The sequence below is a fragment of the Malus domestica genome, chromosome 01, assembly GCF_042453785.1.
Source record: "Malus domestica chromosome 01, GDT2T_hap1".
Lineage (NCBI taxonomy): Eukaryota > Viridiplantae > Streptophyta > Magnoliopsida > Rosales > Rosaceae > Malus > Malus domestica.
Window position 1 is genome coordinate 7,536,911 of NC_091661.1, and position 19,498 is coordinate 7,556,408.

At 39.8% G+C, this 19,498-nt stretch overlaps 1 protein-coding gene across 1 annotated transcript; it reads left to right on the forward strand.

The window, feature by feature from the left end:
* The first annotated feature begins 18,483 nt into the window (after nucleotides 1-18,483).
* LOC139187536 (uncharacterized) lies at nucleotides 18,484-19,053 on the forward strand. The gene is made up of 2 exons (XM_070819473.1): nucleotides 18,484-18,780; nucleotides 18,922-19,053. Exons 1-2 carry the CDS (start codon nucleotides 18,484-18,486, stop codon nucleotides 19,051-19,053), a joined length of 429 nt encoding a protein of 142 aa, XP_070675574.1.
* Nucleotides 19,054-19,498: the final 445 nt, after the last annotated feature.

The following is a 19,498-nucleotide window of genomic DNA, read 5'->3' on the forward strand; positions in this document are numbered from 1 at the left end:
AACATCATACTAAAGTTTCATTACGATCCAATGGTTGGATCTCTGCCAATTGCCAAAACCCAGTGGCAACCGATGTTTTATTTTACGAACTTACAAATCAAATTCGGAAAGACCTGTACGTCGGATTCCCAATCCATAAATTCCTATGGTCCTCAAATATTATGTACTATAATGTATTAAAGTTTGGTGATGATCCAATAGTCGGATCATCGATTACTATTCTAATCAAGTGGCGAATCTTAATGGAACTAGGTTCAAATGACAGAAATTCGTCAATCATACTGCATAAATGGAATCAGGGTATTAAAAGTTAGCCTAGGAGGGTCAGGGGACGTCTCGGCCAACGTGACGTCGCAGGTGGTTGTTAGCCGTCTTGACTCGCCCGAAAAATCAACTATTTCCAAATTTTACCAAATTTTACAATTTTCATACCTGTGGCCAAGTCCAATTTGGCCGGGAAACACCTGAAATCCACCTCGATCCGTCGGAAACCCTTGAAATGAGTGTTCTTGATTTGACTCCAAACAAGCTCCGATGCCTCAAGCATTGCTTGGGCTTTGTTCCTGGGGTTGAGGAGAGTCTATTGGTGGTGGTGGTCGGCGGGATTAGCTTCAAATTTTGGTGATTTGAACCCAAAATTGCCGTAGCCCATTGTGCGGGTTCTCCCAATCTCAAGGCCAAATCCCTTGATTTGGGGTGTAATAGGAAAGGGGAAGGTCATGAAGGGTTTTCCAATGGTGGTTTGATGAAATTCGCCGGAAAAATTAACGATTCATCATCGTAAAATCTCCTAGAAGAGGGTAGAGTCACGGGTTAAGGGGAAGGTCCGATTCTCTCTTTCTTTTCTCCCTCCTTTCCCCTCATTTCCTTTCCTCCTGATTGGCCGGTTCCCTCCCTCATTTCTCTCATTTTTCTTCTCTTTTTCTCATCCCAGTCGTCCATTTCTTCCTTCCTTTTTCTTTTCCTTTCATCCTAGCCACACACGTGGCATATCACATGGCTTCAGATTTTCTGGAGCCTTCTAAAGAAGGTTAAAATTACCAAAATATCCCTACCTTTAAACATTAATATCTCCTTTGTTATAACTCCAAATTACGTTCCGGTTGCGCCCATGCGTTCGTAACGACAAATACTACAAGGATACGTCAAGAAAATAGATCTTACATGACACGACAGGTGGTCAAATAAAATCAACGCATTTGCCTCGAAGGGCATTTTCGTACATTCACTTATTAAAAGCATAAAAAAAATCGTAGGAAATGGGTCGTAACATTTATCGTTAGTGAAAATATTGCTTGGAGTTTATAATCTCTAGAAACAATATAACGTCGACTCATATTTCAGTTAACCGTAAAAATCAAAACGTGAAATCAACGATTCGAACCGTTCATTTTCTACACCCGCTAAAAGACCATGTTTTCAAAAAGGAAAATTTGAAAAAAGAAATTCAGTCAGAGAATAAAGCCTAAATGATAATTGACAGTTAAATATAAATCTAAGTTAACACACCTTCAGCGGAGCCAAGGTATGCTGCCGACACCCGAAGGTGACATAGCCAAAAGGAATTTGATGTATAAAATATGGATAAATTTAAACCAAAGCTAACACTTATTTAAACAAATATAGAGAGTGAGCAGTAGTGGGAAGAACCCATAAAACATAAATAGTCAGAGCATGGATGACAGTACATAAGTAGAGAAGTCGAATCTAGTTAAGGTACTTATTACACAACCGGAAATAAGCTCCTACATTTATTTAGGGATATGTTAGAACCACCGGAGATTCCTCGTTTGCCACAGAGAATTCAGCTAACTAAGTCTTGGAGGGGCGAAAAATAGAAGGGCGAGTGGGCAAAAACAAAGGTTTATAAAACACATTTGTTTTCTGAACATACTAACCCCTCGCAACATATATAGTTTCCGGAAAATCATACTACATATAAGTATGAAATCAATTGTAAATCAACAATAATGCTAGAAACACACAAGTCATGATATCTCAATCCATAGCATAACAAAATCAGGTGCTCATCAATCTATGCTAAAACACGAGTTCATGCAGGGGAATTCTAACATGAACATGACTGGGTGTAATCATAATATATGCTCTAGTACTACAATCACGTAAAGACGGGCACGAGACGCATCACATACGAGTCCTAGTTGCTTATTGCAACCTAAGATAGGACTGACACCTACAAGACCTCACAGGTGGAGGATTATTTCAATTGTCTAGCAGTCCAGCTTTCCTTAGTTGCACTCACGACAACAACTTTCATGCTCTCCAGTGCAAGAGGGTTAACCAATCCCCCGACACCCATCTGGGTAAGCTTTCCAATCTGAGAGGGTAAACTAATTGCTCTTTAGTGCGAGAAGGTAAATTAATTCCCCGACACCCATCTACATAAGCTCTCCAGTGTGAGAGGGTATACTAATTACTCTTCAGTGTGAGAGGGGTAAACTAATTCCTCGACACCCATTTGGGTAAGCTTTCCTAGTGTTAGAAGGTAAAATAATTGTTCTCCAGTACGAGAGGGTAAATTAATTTCCCGACACTTATTTGGGTAAGCTCTCCAGTTTGAGAAGGTAAACCAATTCTCCAACACCGATCTGAGTAAACTTTCCAATGTGAGAGGATAAACAAATTCTCCGAACCCATCTGGGTCCACTCCTCAACGGAAGGGGGAAAGTTGCCCATGAATTTCCACATAACTACTTATTTTGATGTGATTAGTTAACAATTTTCATTCCATAGATCTTTAGCATGTTGTGATGTAGGGCACTTAGCTCAAATGATCAAATACTCGAATACCAACTAAGTAGCAAATGGTCAAGGGGCAGCAGCCGATGTTGAACTCAATAGCTCGATGCCCCAAGAAGCCAAAACTTACGACCATAGTGACTCGGTGGGATTGTCAGCCTTTTTCGAAGCAGTGTGCCAGACCGACGGTTCTATGGCTAAAAGTTTTGCAAGACGTTTCAAGCAAGCAAAGTTTCAAGAAAAACAAAGATGAAATGAAATGAAGAAATCAGTTTATTAAATTTCTAGCAAATTGATAAACTTATATGAAGGTCGCTGAAATCCGACATAAGCTAAACAGAGCAAATTGCTCATTTAGCAGCTTGGATGACCTTGAGCTCTCTAACAACCATCCTGCCTTCAGCAACCACTTCGCACTCAATAGTTTGCTCACTCGACACTTCATCTTCAAGCAGTTCTTATCTTGGCAGCACATCCTCGATTGCTCTATTTACAACAACTGAGAAATTAAACTCAAGTAGTTTCCTTCTTTTTGGCAAGCAGCATAGACGTGGCAGCATAAAAAGAAACAGGCTTTGACGCCTCTTTAGTAGCCGAATGATATCTTCTCAACTGAAGGTCCAGTAAGCAAGCTAACATACCAGCATTGTGCCCCAATGCCTCAAGTCGCGACCTCAGCTGCGTAGCTACTCTTGGCTCTAACCAGGTCAAGCAGCCCAAACTGTGGCCCATGCCACGCCACTTCCTCGACCCATGCTGAACCAGCCCTTGGCTCTAGCCAAGCTGTGGCCCATACCACACCACCTCCTTGGCCCATGCCGAGTCAACTTTTGGCCCCTACCAGCTGACGTGCTGCACCACCTTGACAACTGCCCAATGATAGCACCACCTAAGAAGAAGACAAAGAAAATTAAGTTTTTCTTACTTTGGTATGACACAGAGAAGACAAAGAAATCAACAGAAGAGGATTTTTTGCACAGGCAAGCAAAGAATATTGTTGTGGGAGAGGGGGAAAATATCCTGTAACTTTCTTTCTTTCTTGTAGGAATAAATAATTGCCCTCCGAAGTGGATTTAGTCCCCCTACTTAAGGTAGGCTTAAATAGGTTTTGGTAGCGATTTATTTCCCTTTCCTAGAAGAATCTAATTCCAAGTCCAAGTGGGAATCTGCATCAAAGTTGGAGATCTCTACACCTATTACCCTTTCCTGCTAGCAGCCTAGCATGTGTGTGGGCATTTATGGAGCCAAAAATAATCCCAAAAATCATGGAAGTGACACATGGATTTTTTGGACAAGAAGGACATGATTACCTTTGAGGCACACCAGAATTCCTATGCGTATGCAACAGACAATAACGGATCAATCAAGGAAGAGTCAAGGGTGATCAATATGGAATTTATTTCATATTCCTCTCATCACTCCTCATCAATCCATTATTGATTTTATTCAAATGGTAACTCCCCAAACCTCATATTTAAATTAGGAATAATTGTCATGTTAATTGCAAGATATTATTTCACATAATATCCTGCAATTATTCACCCAATTACATAATATATGGTCGGCCACTTTCCATCAAAGGACCGGCCACTCTCCTATACACACTCATTTTATCCCAAAAAATTGCTAAGCCATGTGCTACCCACAAGCTCTTAAATACTTTATTTTCAGAATTTTAACTTTGACATTGGAGATTCTTCGGCCAAAGCCCCCTCAATTATCTGCGCATGAGGATTTTGACCTTCATCGAAGGTGTTATTATTTTGCAGGTGTATTTTTGTCAAAGGAAGTGATGACGGAAATTTGCATCCACAAACCTGTTATTAACGGGTTCTTAATAGATGACCTGATAATGATTCGATTAGTTATTAGGTTAATTTGAAACCTGTTATTTTCATGTTTAGTTAATCTAAAACCCGTTGATGTGAAAAGACTAAAATGCCCTTGGGCGTTGAGATGTGTTGTGTGCGACATGCTATTGGAAGTGGACTAATATGTTAAATTCCTAAATTTTTGAGACCAATTGGAACTAAAGGAAATTAGTGGTGATTGGTTGGTTGTTTGTAAACCACACACACACAAAAGTACCACTTTCTCTCTCTCACCCTCCTGTACTCTTTCTCTCTCAGACTCACATTCTCTCTCTTCTCTCTTGTACGGACGAGACCCAAAACCCTTGTAAACGTGATGGATCGAAGTGGAAAAGGGAACCATTGTGTTCATGAAGCTCAGACAAGTTGAATGGTACTATTTTCAGGTAAGAACTCCTTTGAAAACTCGTGAAATCCGAACCCCGATTTGAGGTACTATTCATGCTCACATAAAATGTTGATTTTTAGGGAATTCTAAGGAAATAGGAAGCTTTAGGAGGTTCTAAGGAAGCTCGGAGTGGTTTGTTGGATGAAATTGGACGTCGGGATCGTGAATTTCAAGCTTGGCTGGATTTTGTGGAAATTCTCCGGCCAGATTCCGTGACTTTTAGAGCTTCAAATTGGTAAGGAAATGTTCTTCAAGTTGTAAGCTTCATTTTGGTGCAAATTTCGTAGGAAATGGATGAAAAATGAGTGAGATATAGCAATTTGAAAAATTCCTAGTTTTTCGGCGACGGCGACGGTCGCCGGAGTCTAAGGTTGAAGACGACGGAATATTCCGCCAATTCTGACGGAATATTCTGACGCTGTCAGTTAAGTTTAACGGAATCTGTAACTGCCGTTATTGTTTCCATTAGGGTTTTCTGAGTGTGGCCGCGCGTCTTGCCGTGCACTCACCGGCCCATGACGGCGCGTGAGTGGATGAAAAATTATTTTAAAAATATGGGGACGATCCTGAGATTGTGTAGGTCACTGTGGTATATTCATATACCCAATTTGAGCTATGTATGAGAAGTTATTACATAGTTTAGTATATTTTCTTAAATAACGTTATTTCAGTACTTCTCCTATAGGTGACACCTATCCGGAGGACGAGTGTAGCCAGGCTAGGCATGGGGGTTACAACTCAGCTGCATATCTGTGAGTGGGTAGTTATTTTCAGTATATATACACTTGACGTTTTTCCCAACAAATGTATTTAAAGGAAATGTGATTTAAATGCCATGTCATATATGCCCCGTATTTTAGTATATGCATTATCTTAATTATGCATATTGTTGCATATTAGAGCTCATAATCTGCACCCCGGAGTTAGTACATTATGCCCCTATCATAAGTTACAGGTGAGTACATTATGCTGATAATGGTTATGAGATATGATGATGAGGATGTTGAGATGTATATTAGAGCTCATAATCTGCACCCCGGTGTTAGTGCTTCCGCCCAGAGTTAGGGGCATAGTCCTTCACGTGATGTTCACCTCCCGCACCACACGCTCATCTTGGATCCAAGTTAGGTGCACAGTCCTGTCGAATAGACCACTATAGGTGGTTCCGATTCGTAGGTGACCCGCAATTTATCGCACGGTTTTCAAGTGATCGTAGCACTAGAGCGTACTATTATTTTACACCCAGTCTTGTCGGTCAGACCATGTGAGGTTGTTCCGATTCGTGTGCAGTTATGTATATACATGATGAGATATGATGAGATATGTGACGTATATACATGATGATTTATATGATGAGATATGAGATTGATGTTGTGATTGAGATGAGCTCTAGATTCCGCCGTATAGATCACGTCAGGTGACTTCGGCTAGCAGATGGTTATTGTGAATTGCATCACTTGGATTACTTTTGGTATTTTTATGTTATTGGGCATGGCATACGCATGGCATATATTTATACAAATATGAATCTTGATTTATTGAGCATGATTTGAGATATATACATATTTATGTATTCTATTTTTCTGGGAAAGTATCTATATACTTGTTTTACGGCGAGGGGTTAGTATATTCAAAGGAAAATAAGGTTTTCGTGTAATTGTGTTTTACTGACCCACTCAACTTTTTTTTTCGCCCCCTTCAGGTCTTAGGTAGCTGAATTTGGTGGCTACGAGTAATCCAACGGTGTTCTGACAGAATCCGAAAAAGTAGGATTCACCTTCGGGTGTTGTATCTTAGTAATTGTCCTATATCACTGCAACTAGACTTTCTTATACACTTAGACTCTCACTAGCATCCTATCTTAACTGAGATTGCTAGTTGCTTGGTTTTAAATTGTTCGTAATTCCTTACTCTCTATCGCTTCCGCTTTGCGCACAAGGCTACGTCATGCTCACGTGACGGCCAACACGTCTCGACTTCGATCGAGGTGTGTCACGAGACCTGCATGTGCAATGAAAGTTTTTTTTTTTTTTTGGTAAAGCTTGTGCACTGAAAGTTATGCTTAACCTTCAAAGCATACTATTTCGTAGCAAGGACAGATGGCAAGCTTTGAGCCACATTGCGACAGCCGCCACCAAACCCATGGTCATCTGTATCCACCAGCCAAACCACGAAAATCTTTGTTTTTATCCAATGACAGTCAAAATTTAGCTTAAAAAACTTAGCTCTTGGCGGCTTCTACTAGGCTTAAAAACCCATCTTCACTGCTCATTAATTATTCTTCTTCTTTTTTTTAGGTTCATTGAATATTGTTTCTTGAATGCGTATTTTTCCACCCTTGAATTCTATTTTCTTATTTTGTACTACATTTGCTTTTTCAATAATATCCACTTTAATAGACTCATGTTGTAGTCAAGTAATGTTAAGAAGATTAAAAATTCAAACCAAATTATGCGTTACTAATAAAAAATAAGTATATTAATTAACATTTAAGTAATAATTGTCACAGCCCGTCCCTGATTTTACGAAACTGCACTAGAGGTGAAGGGTTTTTGACTTTCGTTGACCAACGTATAGTGAGAAATATGAAATTATTTCAGCGCATTCCTGAAATACTCAACAATATGAACAGAAGAGAATATGGAGTTACGGTTAAAGTTTTTACGGAACTCTAACCTGAGAAGTACTTTTACTTTGGTTAATATATATATATATATATATATATATATATATATATATATATATATTTATAAGTATTATTATTTTATTAGTTGTTATTAGAATGATTAGAATATGGGAAAGAAAGAGGGGAATCGGGAAGAAGAAAAATCAGGGAGAGAGACGTTGAACAGAGGAGGAAGAGCTCCGGGAGTGAGAGAGAGAGAGTTGGCGAATTAGGAGAGGAGAGAGGAAGGGCTGGCCAACCAGAGAAGAGAGTAGGAGGGAAAGGAGGAAGAAGAAGAACTAGCTAACCGGACCAACGACCCGGTTCCATATTACGACCCGGTTCTTGACCCGGTCGTATCTCTTTCGTCCGAGGTCCGTTGGAGGTGATTCCGGTGTCTATGGAACATTCTCGACGAGCCCAACATCACTGTGGTGGTAGATTATCAAATTTCTTTTCAAATTTATTCGAATTGAAGCCGTACACCCACGGTGGTTCTGGCGGGTTTTTCCTTTCTCCAGTGAATTTTGAAATGATTCCTTCCAATTACCACCACCATTATACTCCCTTAGAACCCAGGAACAAAGCCCAGGCAGTGGTGGAGGTGTCGGAGCAAGTTTGAAGGCCGAATCGAATCACACCCAAAACTAGGGTTCCGACAGGTTTTGATAAATTGGAGCCTTTCCAGGCCAAATTGGCCTTGGCCTCAGGTATAAAGTTTACTCTACTCATTGAGATCTTCGTTTTTGTAAATTTTGGTAATTTTTGGAGATAGTTGGATATTCCGGCGAGTCGGGGCGGCCGACTGCCACCCACGGCGGCCCCTGCGGCGGCGCGTGGCCAATGGCCTGCCAATGTAATTCTTAGCATGTGTTTAATGTTCTAGGTTCAGTTTTGATAATTGATTGACGTAAATTGAGTAATTGAACCTAAGTTCGTTACGATTCGTGGTTAGGTGAAAATGTGAATTGACGATATGACCGTTGGATCGTCACCAAACTTTGATACGTTCTAATACGTAATATTTGAGGATTATAGGAACTTATGGATTGGGAATCCGATTTACGGATCTTCCGGAATTGGAGTTGTAAGTTCATAAAATAGAATGTTAACCGTCACTTGGTTTTGACAATTGACGGAGATCCGACCGTTGGATGGTAAGGAAATTTTAGGATGTTGTTCTAGAGATATATTGTGGACCTTTGGAAGGGATGGATTGGAAATCTGAGTTGCAGATCTTCCGGATCGAACTACGTAGTGACATGTTTTATATAAGTTATATATTCTATGGATATGAGTTATGAGATATGGTTTGATAACTGTTTTAGGCACCGAGTGTTTGGGACGCCTTGGTTCTAATGTTAGGGAGTTGTAGCGCGGACCCCAGGTGAGTGGGCAGTATTTTCTGTATATACCTATAGACTATTGATTTTTCCCAGAAATTGAATTTAAATGAAAGTATGTTTGTCAAATGCCATGCATGCATATTATATGAAATATGTGAATTAGTATTTGATGTATATATGTTAAATGGTGCTGTGGACGCACAGGTGAGTATCAGGTGAGTTTATATTGTTCATATGATTTATTGATGATGTGATTCAACGGGGTGTGTCAATAATTCAATCATTAACAAACACATTATTTAATTTAAAAAATTTATTCTCCGTAATATTATTTCTGCCTAATATTATAGGCAGAAGATATGCACACGGCAGCAAGAGTAGTGCAATAATTAATTAGACAGTCCTTCCCATGAGCAAAACGAGGATTATGAAACAATCCGACATTCGAACCCTTTAATGCCATGTGTCCATTAAACTACCCAAAGAGTAAGAGTTGTGTACAAATCTCTGGAAAAGGATTCTCTCCTGAGCATATGCTCAGGATCCTGCTGAGCAGGACACAAGGACCGTTGGATGAAAATCCAACGGCTATAAAAAGGTGGATCCCTTTAAAGTTATAATAATTGTAACCGTTAGATTTTCATCCAACGATCCTCGTGTCCTGCTCAGCAGGATCCTGAGCATATGCTCAGGAGAGAATCCTTTTCCCAAATCTCCCTCTTAATAACACTGATTAAAAAAATCAATCTCTCTTTTAAAAAGCGATGTGCAGTGCACTTCCCAACTACGGAGGCAGATTGTCTGCCCTTTTATTTGGGTGCCATTTCCATCATCTTTTATTTGTGCGGTTACAGTTAAGTCATGTCAACGTTTATATTCTTATTGTTTTTCGTCTTATTATTTCTATAAAAAATTTAATATAAAATATTGACATGGCTTAATCTTGATCGTACAAAATAGAAGAACATGGAAAGGGCACCCAAACAGGAGGGCAGACAATCTGCCTTCCCCAACTACGACTATCCATTCTGACACATACACCCCCATACTGACCTACATACATACTCTCCCTCTCCCTGTCGTCTTGCATTTCAGAACAAACATCAACCCTCACGGACCAGGCATTTGAAAGAGGTAGGAACAACTCAGAGCAATGCAATCTCATCAAATTACGGTAACACTGACTTGGATCTAGGGGTGGGCACGGTTTGGTTCGGTACGGTTTTGAGTGAAACCGAAACCAAAACCGAAACTTTTTGCGGTTTGGTTCGGTGCGGTTTTGAAGCCAAAATCGAAATGAAACCAAACCATTTGGTTCAGTTCGATGCGGTTTCAAACGGTTTCAGTTTGGTTTTTAAGAAAAAATGTACAATTTGCAATTTAACATATCAATAAGCATTTCCCAATAGCAATAGGAAAAAGACATTTATTATGTAAACAATTAGCATGTTGCATGTAGTTGTGATGTTAAAACATGTTTGTGCAACAAAAGGGTGTCCCTTACAATGTTTATCATAAAACAAGTTGAATAAATTTGAATTCATTAAACATGAGCGAAACTTTGATACTAGAATATGTGATATCATGCTTCAAATGAGGGGACTTTATTAGATCATTGTTCGACTCTTGATAACAAGATTAGTCCACCCTTGTAAATATATGTGTGTGTGATGGTATAAAATAACAAACGTCCTTCAAGTTAATGAACAAAAGAAAGTGATGAATGATGATATTATAGTGTTGTTGAGTCCTATACTAAGTGTATGGATTCTAACAAACAACCAATTAAAACATGAAATATAATATGGACATTTAATTAAATGTTTATTAATATTTGCGGTGCAGTTTTCAAAAGCCAAAACTGAAACCAAACCGTTTTCTATGTTGCGGTTTGGTTTCAAAACCGCAAAACCAAACCGTTCGGTGCGATTCGATTTGGTTCGTGTTTTTGTTTCGGTTTTCGGTTTTAAGTGCCCACCCCTACTTGGATCCTCTACTCCTTTCTTATCTTCCAACTGTTTAACTGGAAAAGTTTAAGGAATACATAGTTTTACTCAGCTGCAAATGGAGGAGGAACTATATTTAACTTAACAAAAAGTTTCCTAAATTTTCTTAATTAGTATCCTAACAGAGAGAAATCAAACGTAAAATGAAGATAAATAGGAATCGCGTCTTGTGTTGTGACTGATGGTTGAACGTATGAATCCCACGTTTTAAAGAAAAAAACAAAAAAACATCACGTTGTTGGTAAAAAATACCCAACTTCCTTCATGTCGTAAGTAATTGGGCTACTTTTTAAATTGCTAATCGATTTTTATAGTAGAAATTCAATTTCTTTCATAGTATCATAACAAGTTGTCCTAGATGAAGCCATTCCATTTGTATTGTCCACGTTCTAAGTTTAAAAAATCACCACATGTAAAGTGTGTGTTGAAAATAATCCCACATTGATGAGAATATGAACTTTGCATGTGAAATTCATCCCCGGAATTTCATCAATTATTACGTATCTCATATTTTAAAACTCGTATTTCGCGCTTATGTTAACTTTATTAGTTAATTTTAATTCCATTAATTTTAAGTTTAGTAATTATTTAGTTATCGAGTTGGAAATTTCATAATCAATCTTTATCTTTCGTTGATATTTTGAAGTTACAACTAGTGTTTTTAAATAGATCTCGAACCCCCGAACGCATAGGCGAAAGCCGTTTGCGAGTCCGAACTATAACGGTATAGTTACGGACGTTTGAAATTGTGAACTACAGATTGTGGGAAGCATGGGTTAAAAGTTAAGTTAAGTTAGAAAAAATAAATAAATAAAGGGAACCTGTTTGATTTTTTTTAAAGGGGTCTTAAAGGACCCATTTGGAAAGAAAGGAAAGGCACTTTCTTTTCCCCCCTCCTAATTTGTGAAAACGTGAGGTCCACAGCCAAAAATTCAAACCGGCCAATTTCAGGCCATTTCCTTCATTTCCCAGTTGATTTTCCTACCTCCTTCACCTGCAACTTGCTCAACTACCTTCCTCCTTCCCTCTCTACCAAAAATCAAGGGTTTTTAAGGTCTATTTTATGTAGAACTTCATAGGAGAACCTGGGGGTTCTCGACGACGAATTGTCATTTTGGAGAGTATCACCATTCACCATCACCCTTAATCAACTTCCCTTGGACCCAAGAACAAGACCCAACTGGTGGTTGGGGCGTTCGAACACCAAGGAAGCCGAATTGAAGGACACCCACCTTAGGGTTTCGTTAGGTGTGAGGCAATTTGAGGGCATTCCTAGCTAAATTGGACTCGGCCACAGGTATAAAGTTTACTCTACTTGTTGAAATCTTTATTCCTATAAAATTTGAGAATTTTTGGAGAAAGTCAAATTTTCCGGTGTGTTACATTCGATTTATAAAAATGTTGTTGGTTGAGTATTTTATCGATAAGCTCCGCCACTTAATTATTCTAGCGATTGATGATCTTACCATTGAATTGACACCACTTTTAGTATGCTATGGTAGATAATGTTTAAGGACCTTAGGGACTTACAAGTGAAAATCTAGTGATTGGATATTACGGAATAAGTGACATAAGATCATGGACCCTACCTTAGAATGACAGTTCAATTTCTCATTAAATGTTGTTGTGGGAAATATATAAGAGTTTTAAGTATGTGAATTATCGAAGGAAATTTAAATGTGGTTTGTACCTTGTTAGGCGGTGATAGAACGTGATGCCTTGACTCTCGTGTTTGAGTGCGTTAGTGTGGATTTCAGGTGAGTGATTCTAATCTATGTGTTATGGTTATTGCTTTGAAATCTTTTGTGCTAATAAACTTTGTGGTTACACTATGGATTCTTAAAATAGTTCTGATGCTAAATAATTGTTGCCAGTAAGTTGTTGTCGATCTACTTATGAAACATTAGGTGACTTGGATATTTGAACTGTGATGAATGATAAAAATGATGGATTGTGTTTTGGGATATATATGTGATGGATGATAAAAATGATGGATTGTGAAGGACCATTACCCTAGTGTCATGGGGTTAGGTGACACTAAGTCTGCACCACGTAGCAATGGTCTTGAATGGTCCTGCTTGGTTTATCCGCGTTAGGGGACCATACTATTTATGGATCGCGCTTGGTTAATCCGAGTTCGGTGATCCTTATAGCCTAGGTATGGCCATACACATTTAAAGGTGATCATGCTTGGTTAATCCTTATTGGGTGATCACCTTCCAATAGTTATAGGAGTGACTTTGGTTGGTTAATCAGCATTGGGGGGTCACTACCTATTTGATTATTTTCTTAGGGGTGACTGTGCTTGGTTAATCCGCATTGGGGGATCACTACCTATTTGGTTATTTTCTTAGGGGTGACTCTGCTTGGTTAATCCGCATTGGGGGGTCACTACCTACTTGGTTATTTTCTTAGGAGTGGCTTTGCTTGGTTGATCCGTTTTGGGGGGCCACTTCCTATTTGGTTATTTGCGTAGGCTTCAGCCGAACGACATCTCTCTAAATCTAGTTTTGAATATATTTGTGAATGTGGCTTTGAGAACTTTGAGTTTTGATTTCGAAAACTCGTTGGATGTATGTGTGACCCCTTCGGAGGTTGTAAGGTTTGGTAGCGATTTCTTATAAATAATTTATATTCAAGGTTTATAATTGTGAATGATGGTTGGTTTTATTATTAGTATCATATACTTGTATTATTTATCGCTCACACAAGCTTCGTAGCTTATCTGGGTTGTTGTTTGCCCGGTGCACCATTTTGATGTTGTAGGCAGTGATTTTATAGGTAACAAGTCTGAGTAGCTTCGAGAGGTTCATAGGTGGGGTAGCGGTTCAGTTATCAGAGATTTGGAGTGCTAGGTTACCCCTATATCCTATCTTGTACTTTATCTTTGGGACTTTCTTTTGAGCACCTTAATCTTGTTCTTAGTAAAGCAAAGATTATGCTTCTTTTTGGGATGTACATATTTGTAAATATTTTGTGGGGAACTTAGCCACCTTCATATTATTTTGGTTTATCAGTTAAAGTATTTTATTCCGTAACTTATACCGTATTCAACGGCCGTTATTTTCCTTGTCACGTGTCGATTCTCGACATATGTTGGGATTGGGGCGTGACAATTTTTGTGGTATCAGAGCTTAGGTTCAGGGTTTCATACCTTAACATTAGAGTGAGGAAACCTTGGGAAGGTTGGGTAGTGAACCTTGACTAGGTCCGTGAATTCGTCTCTCAAATGTTGATTATATGCTTATGTTGAATTCTTCTTGCATCAGACATTATGACGACCCCACACGGTACTACTCAGCAATTTGGGGATGATGTTCCCGATGAGGGCACTCCTACTTCTGGTCAGGAGGCTAGCCATGATTATGATGGACCCAATGAAGCTTTCCGGGCCATTGAGGATTTAACACAATTGATGCAGGCTCACGTTTGAGCGGCTTCTAGTAAGGAGAAGTCTTTGTACAGGGAGCTTCATACCCATAAGCCGCCTTCCTTTGATGGTAGTGTCGATCCGTGGGTGGCTGAGTCCTGGATCAATCAGATCGCCATAATTTTCACAGTATTGCATTGCTCATCTAGGGAGCAGGTTGATCTTGCAGCATATATGTTGACAGGTGAGGCCTACGAGTGGTGGCAAATCATTCATCCATTATTAGTAACTGGGGGACCTTTTACTTGGGAGCGGTTTCAGATCGCATTCTTTGAGCAATATTTCCCAGAGTCATTCCGAGACGAGTTGGAGGCCGAGTTTGCCACTGTTGAGCAGGGTACCTTTACAGTGGCTGATGATTATGTGGCTCATTTTACTCGACTTTACCATTTCTCCCAGCCTCTTCCTGAAGATAAGAAAATGAAGAAACTTATTAGAGGGTTCAAGCCTAGTATCAGAGATCTATTATCCGTCCAGGGATTGTTTTCTTACGCCCAGGTAATTGATCGTGCACGCATAGCTAAGATTAATGAGGAGCGCAATGCATGAGAGGGTGGAGAACAGAGGAAGAGGGCACGGTCAGAGGGTCAGTTAACTGATGCGTTTTCGGGTAGATTCCCGAAACGCCAGGGACCATTATTTGGTGGTTCACAAGGATCGTCACATATGGGATATCAGGGCACTTCTCATGGAGACTTATAGGCTACTTCTAGGGAAGGCTCCTAGCATTCAGTTGGGGCAAGTTATCAGGGCCGTTTCCGTAGGGATACCCAGAGCGCGTTCAAACGTGGACCCTAGACTTCTTCTGGAGGTCGTTCATAAAGTTTTTCCAAAGGATCTCATGACCAACCACATAAGACACTTTCATGGATTTGTGCCCATTGCGGACGTCGCCACCATGAAGCATGTAGAGATGGTATTAGGACCTGTTATCAGTGTGGTGAAATGGGTCACTTCATTCATGATTGTCCCCAGATTACTGCTAGTGGTACTGGCAGACCATCTGCTACTGTTGGGGGTTCAGTAGCATCTTTGGCGCATAGTAGGCCTGCTGGAGCATCTTTAGTCTCTGGCTAGCCGAGGATTAGGCAGCAAAGGGTAGGTCAATAGAGAGGTAGACAGTCAGGTGGAAGTTCTCAGCGAGATGGGGCCCAAAGCAGTGGAGTTGGGACGTCTCAGGCAGGTACTCAGCGAGTTGGCAGAGTTTGTGCGTTATCTACTATGGAGGTTGAGGCGGAGCCGAACACAGTTACAAGTACTATTCATGTTGATTCACTTCCTGCTAAAGTATTATTTGACCCAGGAGCCGAGACTTCATTTATATCAAATAATTTTGTGAAGTCTTGGGATAAACCTATAGAGATGATGAATGTGATGTACTGTACTCTATTTCCTCACCTTTTTCGAGACCTTATGTTGTTAATCAAGTAGTTCGATCGTGTGAGGCTCGTGTGGGCCCGAGTGAAATAACAATGGATTTGATGATTCTTCCGATGTTAGATTTAGATGTCCTTATTGGCATGGATTACTTATCCTTGTATTGTGCGAATTTTGATTACTTTGAGAAAGTGGTAACTTTTCTACCACTTGGTAAACCTCAATTTCAGTTTGTTGGAGATCGTAAACCTATTACACCACCAGTAATGATATCAACCACTAAGGCTAAACGACTTATGAAACACGGATGTCAGGGTTATCTAGCTCATGTCATGGCCGTTGATCAAGGAAATAGTGAGGTTGATGCCATCTCGGTAGTTAAGGAGTTTCCTGATGTGTTTCCTGTTAAGCTGCCTAGCTTGCCCCCAGTGAGGGAAATTGAGTTTACCATTGATCTTAGGCCAGGGACCACACCTATCTCTAAGGCTCCGTATCAAATGACACATTTGGAACTTAGGGAGCTTAAGGTACAATTATAGGAATTGTTGGATAAAGGTTTAATTCGCCCTAGTGTTTCACCATGGGGTGCTCCTGTTCTTTTTGTGAAGAAAAATGACGAATCTATGCGTTTGTACATTGATTATCGTGAGCTTAATAAGGTGACAGTTCGAAATAAGTACCCTTTATTGAGGATTGATGACTTGTTTGATCAACTTCAAGGTGCTCAATATTTTAGTAAGTTAGATTTAAGGACTGGTTGTCATCAGTTGAGGATCCAAGATGAGGATATAGCAAAGACAACTTTTAAGACTCGCAATGGCCATTATGAGTTCTTGGTTTTACCGTTTGCTCTGACTAATACCCCTGCTACGTTCATGGACTTGATGAATAAGGTGTTTCGACCTTTTATTGATTAATTTGTGGTAGTGTTCATCGATGACATTCTGATTTATTCACGAAGTGCAACTGAACATGAGGAACATCTAAGACGTGTTTTGCAGACGATGTGAGATCATCAGTTGTATGCTAAGTTTAGCAAATGTGAGTTTTGGTTAGAAAGTGTTAGATTCCTTGGCCATGTGATTTCAAGGGCTGATATTCAGGTGGATCTTACCAAAGTAGAGGCAGTTGTCGGTTGGAGTCGACCTACCACGATGACTGAGATTCGGAGTTTTCTGGGCTTAGCTGGATATTATTGCATATTTATTGAAGGTTTTTCATCGTTGGCACTTCCTGTGATAAAACTAACAAGGATACTCCTTTTGTTTGGAATGATGAATGTGAGGCTAGTTTTGAGGAGCTAAAGAAGTGACTCGTCTCTACACCTGTTCTTACACTTCTATCTAGTTCTGGAGGTTTTGTAGTATACACTGATGCATCCCATAAAGGATTAGGTTGCGTTCTGATGCAGCACGATAAGGTTGTGGCTTATGGTTCTCGCTAACTTAAGCCGCATGAACTTATTTATCCCACTCATGATTTAGAACTAGCTGATGTGGTTTATGCATTAAAACTTTGGTGACATTATCTGTATGAGGAGTCTTGTGAGATTTATACCGATCATAAGAGCCTCAAGTATGTTTTCACCCAACGAGAGCTAAACTTGCGACGAAGACGTTGGTTAGAGTTGGTGAAAGATTATGATTGTCAGATTCTTTATCATCCTGGTAAGGCGAATGTAGTTGCTGATGGTTTGAGTCGAAAATGCTTAACTAGTGTTGCAGCTTTATCACTTCAGGTTGGTCAGTTAGCAAAGGATCTTAAGAGAATGGAGATTGAACCGATTGATCAGGGTGGAGATCATCTCCTCGCAGCCCTTACGGTACAACCTACGTTAATTGATCGGATTCAAGCAACCCAAAGTGAAGACCCGGAGTTAGTTTGGATCATGGAAGGAGTACGAATAGGTACTTAGCCCTATTTTACCATTTTTGACAGTGGTGTACTTCGTTGCAGGACTTGACTTTGTGTTCCGAATGTCAGAAACCTATGGAGAGAGGTCATGGAGGAGGCTTATAATTCCCTTTTTTTTGTTCACCCAGGGAGTACAAAGATGTATCGAGATCTTCGTGAGAGTTTTTGGTGGGGAAATATGAAAAGAGAGATTACCGAGTTCGTCGCACATTGCTTGATTTGTCAACAAGTTAAGACAGAGCATCAGCAACCTACAGGCTTACTTCAGTCACTCCCTATTTCCGAGTGGAAGTGGGAGCATATTACAATGCATTTTATGATAGGCTTACCAAGGACTCGTGAGGGACATGATTCCATTTGGGTGATCGTCGATCGATTGATGAAATGTGCTCATTTTATTACTGTTGAGAAAACTTATACTCTTAGCGACTTGCAAGACTATTTTTAGATCTGATTATTAAGTTGCATGGAGTTTCTGTATCCATCATTTCTGATCGTGATCCTCGTTTCACTTCTCGTTTTTTAGGTAGCCTTCACCATGCTATGGGGACTAAGTTGAATTTTAGCATAACTTTTCATCCTCAAACCGATGGTCAGTCAGAACGCACCATTCAGACATTGGAAGATATACTTCGAGCTTGCATACTTGAGTTGAAAGATAATTAGGATAAACATCTATCCTTGATTGAATTTGCTTATAATAACAGCTACTAGGCTGGTATTAAGATGGCAACATATGAGGCACTTTATGGGAGGAAGTGTAAGTCTCCTTTATACTGGGATGAAGTAGGAGAATGTCGATTATTGGGACCAGAGTTAATACAGATTGCGGCAGACAAGATTTCTATGATCCGTGCACATTTATTAGCCGCTCAAAGTAGACAACAGAGTTATGCTAATTCCCACAGAGAGGTGACGTTCAATATTGGAGAATATGCCTTCCTACGGGTTTCACCTATGAAAGGCGTTTTTAGATTTGGACGTAAAGGGAAGCTTAGTCCAAGGTTCATTGGACCATTTGAGGTATTGGAGAGAGTGGGCGAAGTTTCCTTTTGCCTTGCACTACCTCCATAGTTGTCTCACATTCACCCAGTGTTCCATGTATCCTCACTCCGGAGGTATCATAGTGATCCTTCTCATGTCATTTCTTATGAGCCTATTCAGGTTAAGGAAAATCTCACTTATAAGGAGTACCCCGTTGAAATTACTGATCGGAGAGAGAAAGCTCTCCGCACCAAGACTATTTCATTGGTGAGCGTGTTATGGAATAATCATGGTGTGGAGGAGTCAACTTAGGAACCAGAGGTTGAGATGCGCCAACATTATCCCCATCTATTTGACTTAGGTGCGTTGAGTTTAAGGGACTAAACTCTTTTTAAGGGGGGAACGATGTGAAATTCCATCCCCGAAATTTCACCAATTATTACGTATCTCGTATTTCGCACTTATGTTAACTTTATTAGTTAATTTTAATTCCATTAATTTTAAGTTTAGTTATTGTTTAGATATCGAGATGGAAATTTCATAATCAATCTTTATCTTTCGTTGATATTTTGAAGTTACAACTAGTGTTTTTAAATACATCTCGAACCCCCGGACGCATAGGCGAAAGCCGTTTGCAAGTCCGAACTATAACGGTATAGTTACGGACGTTTGAAGTTGTGAACTATAGATTGTGGGAAGCATGGGTTAAAGGTTAAGTTATGTTAGAAAAAATAAATAAATAAAAAGGGAACCTGTT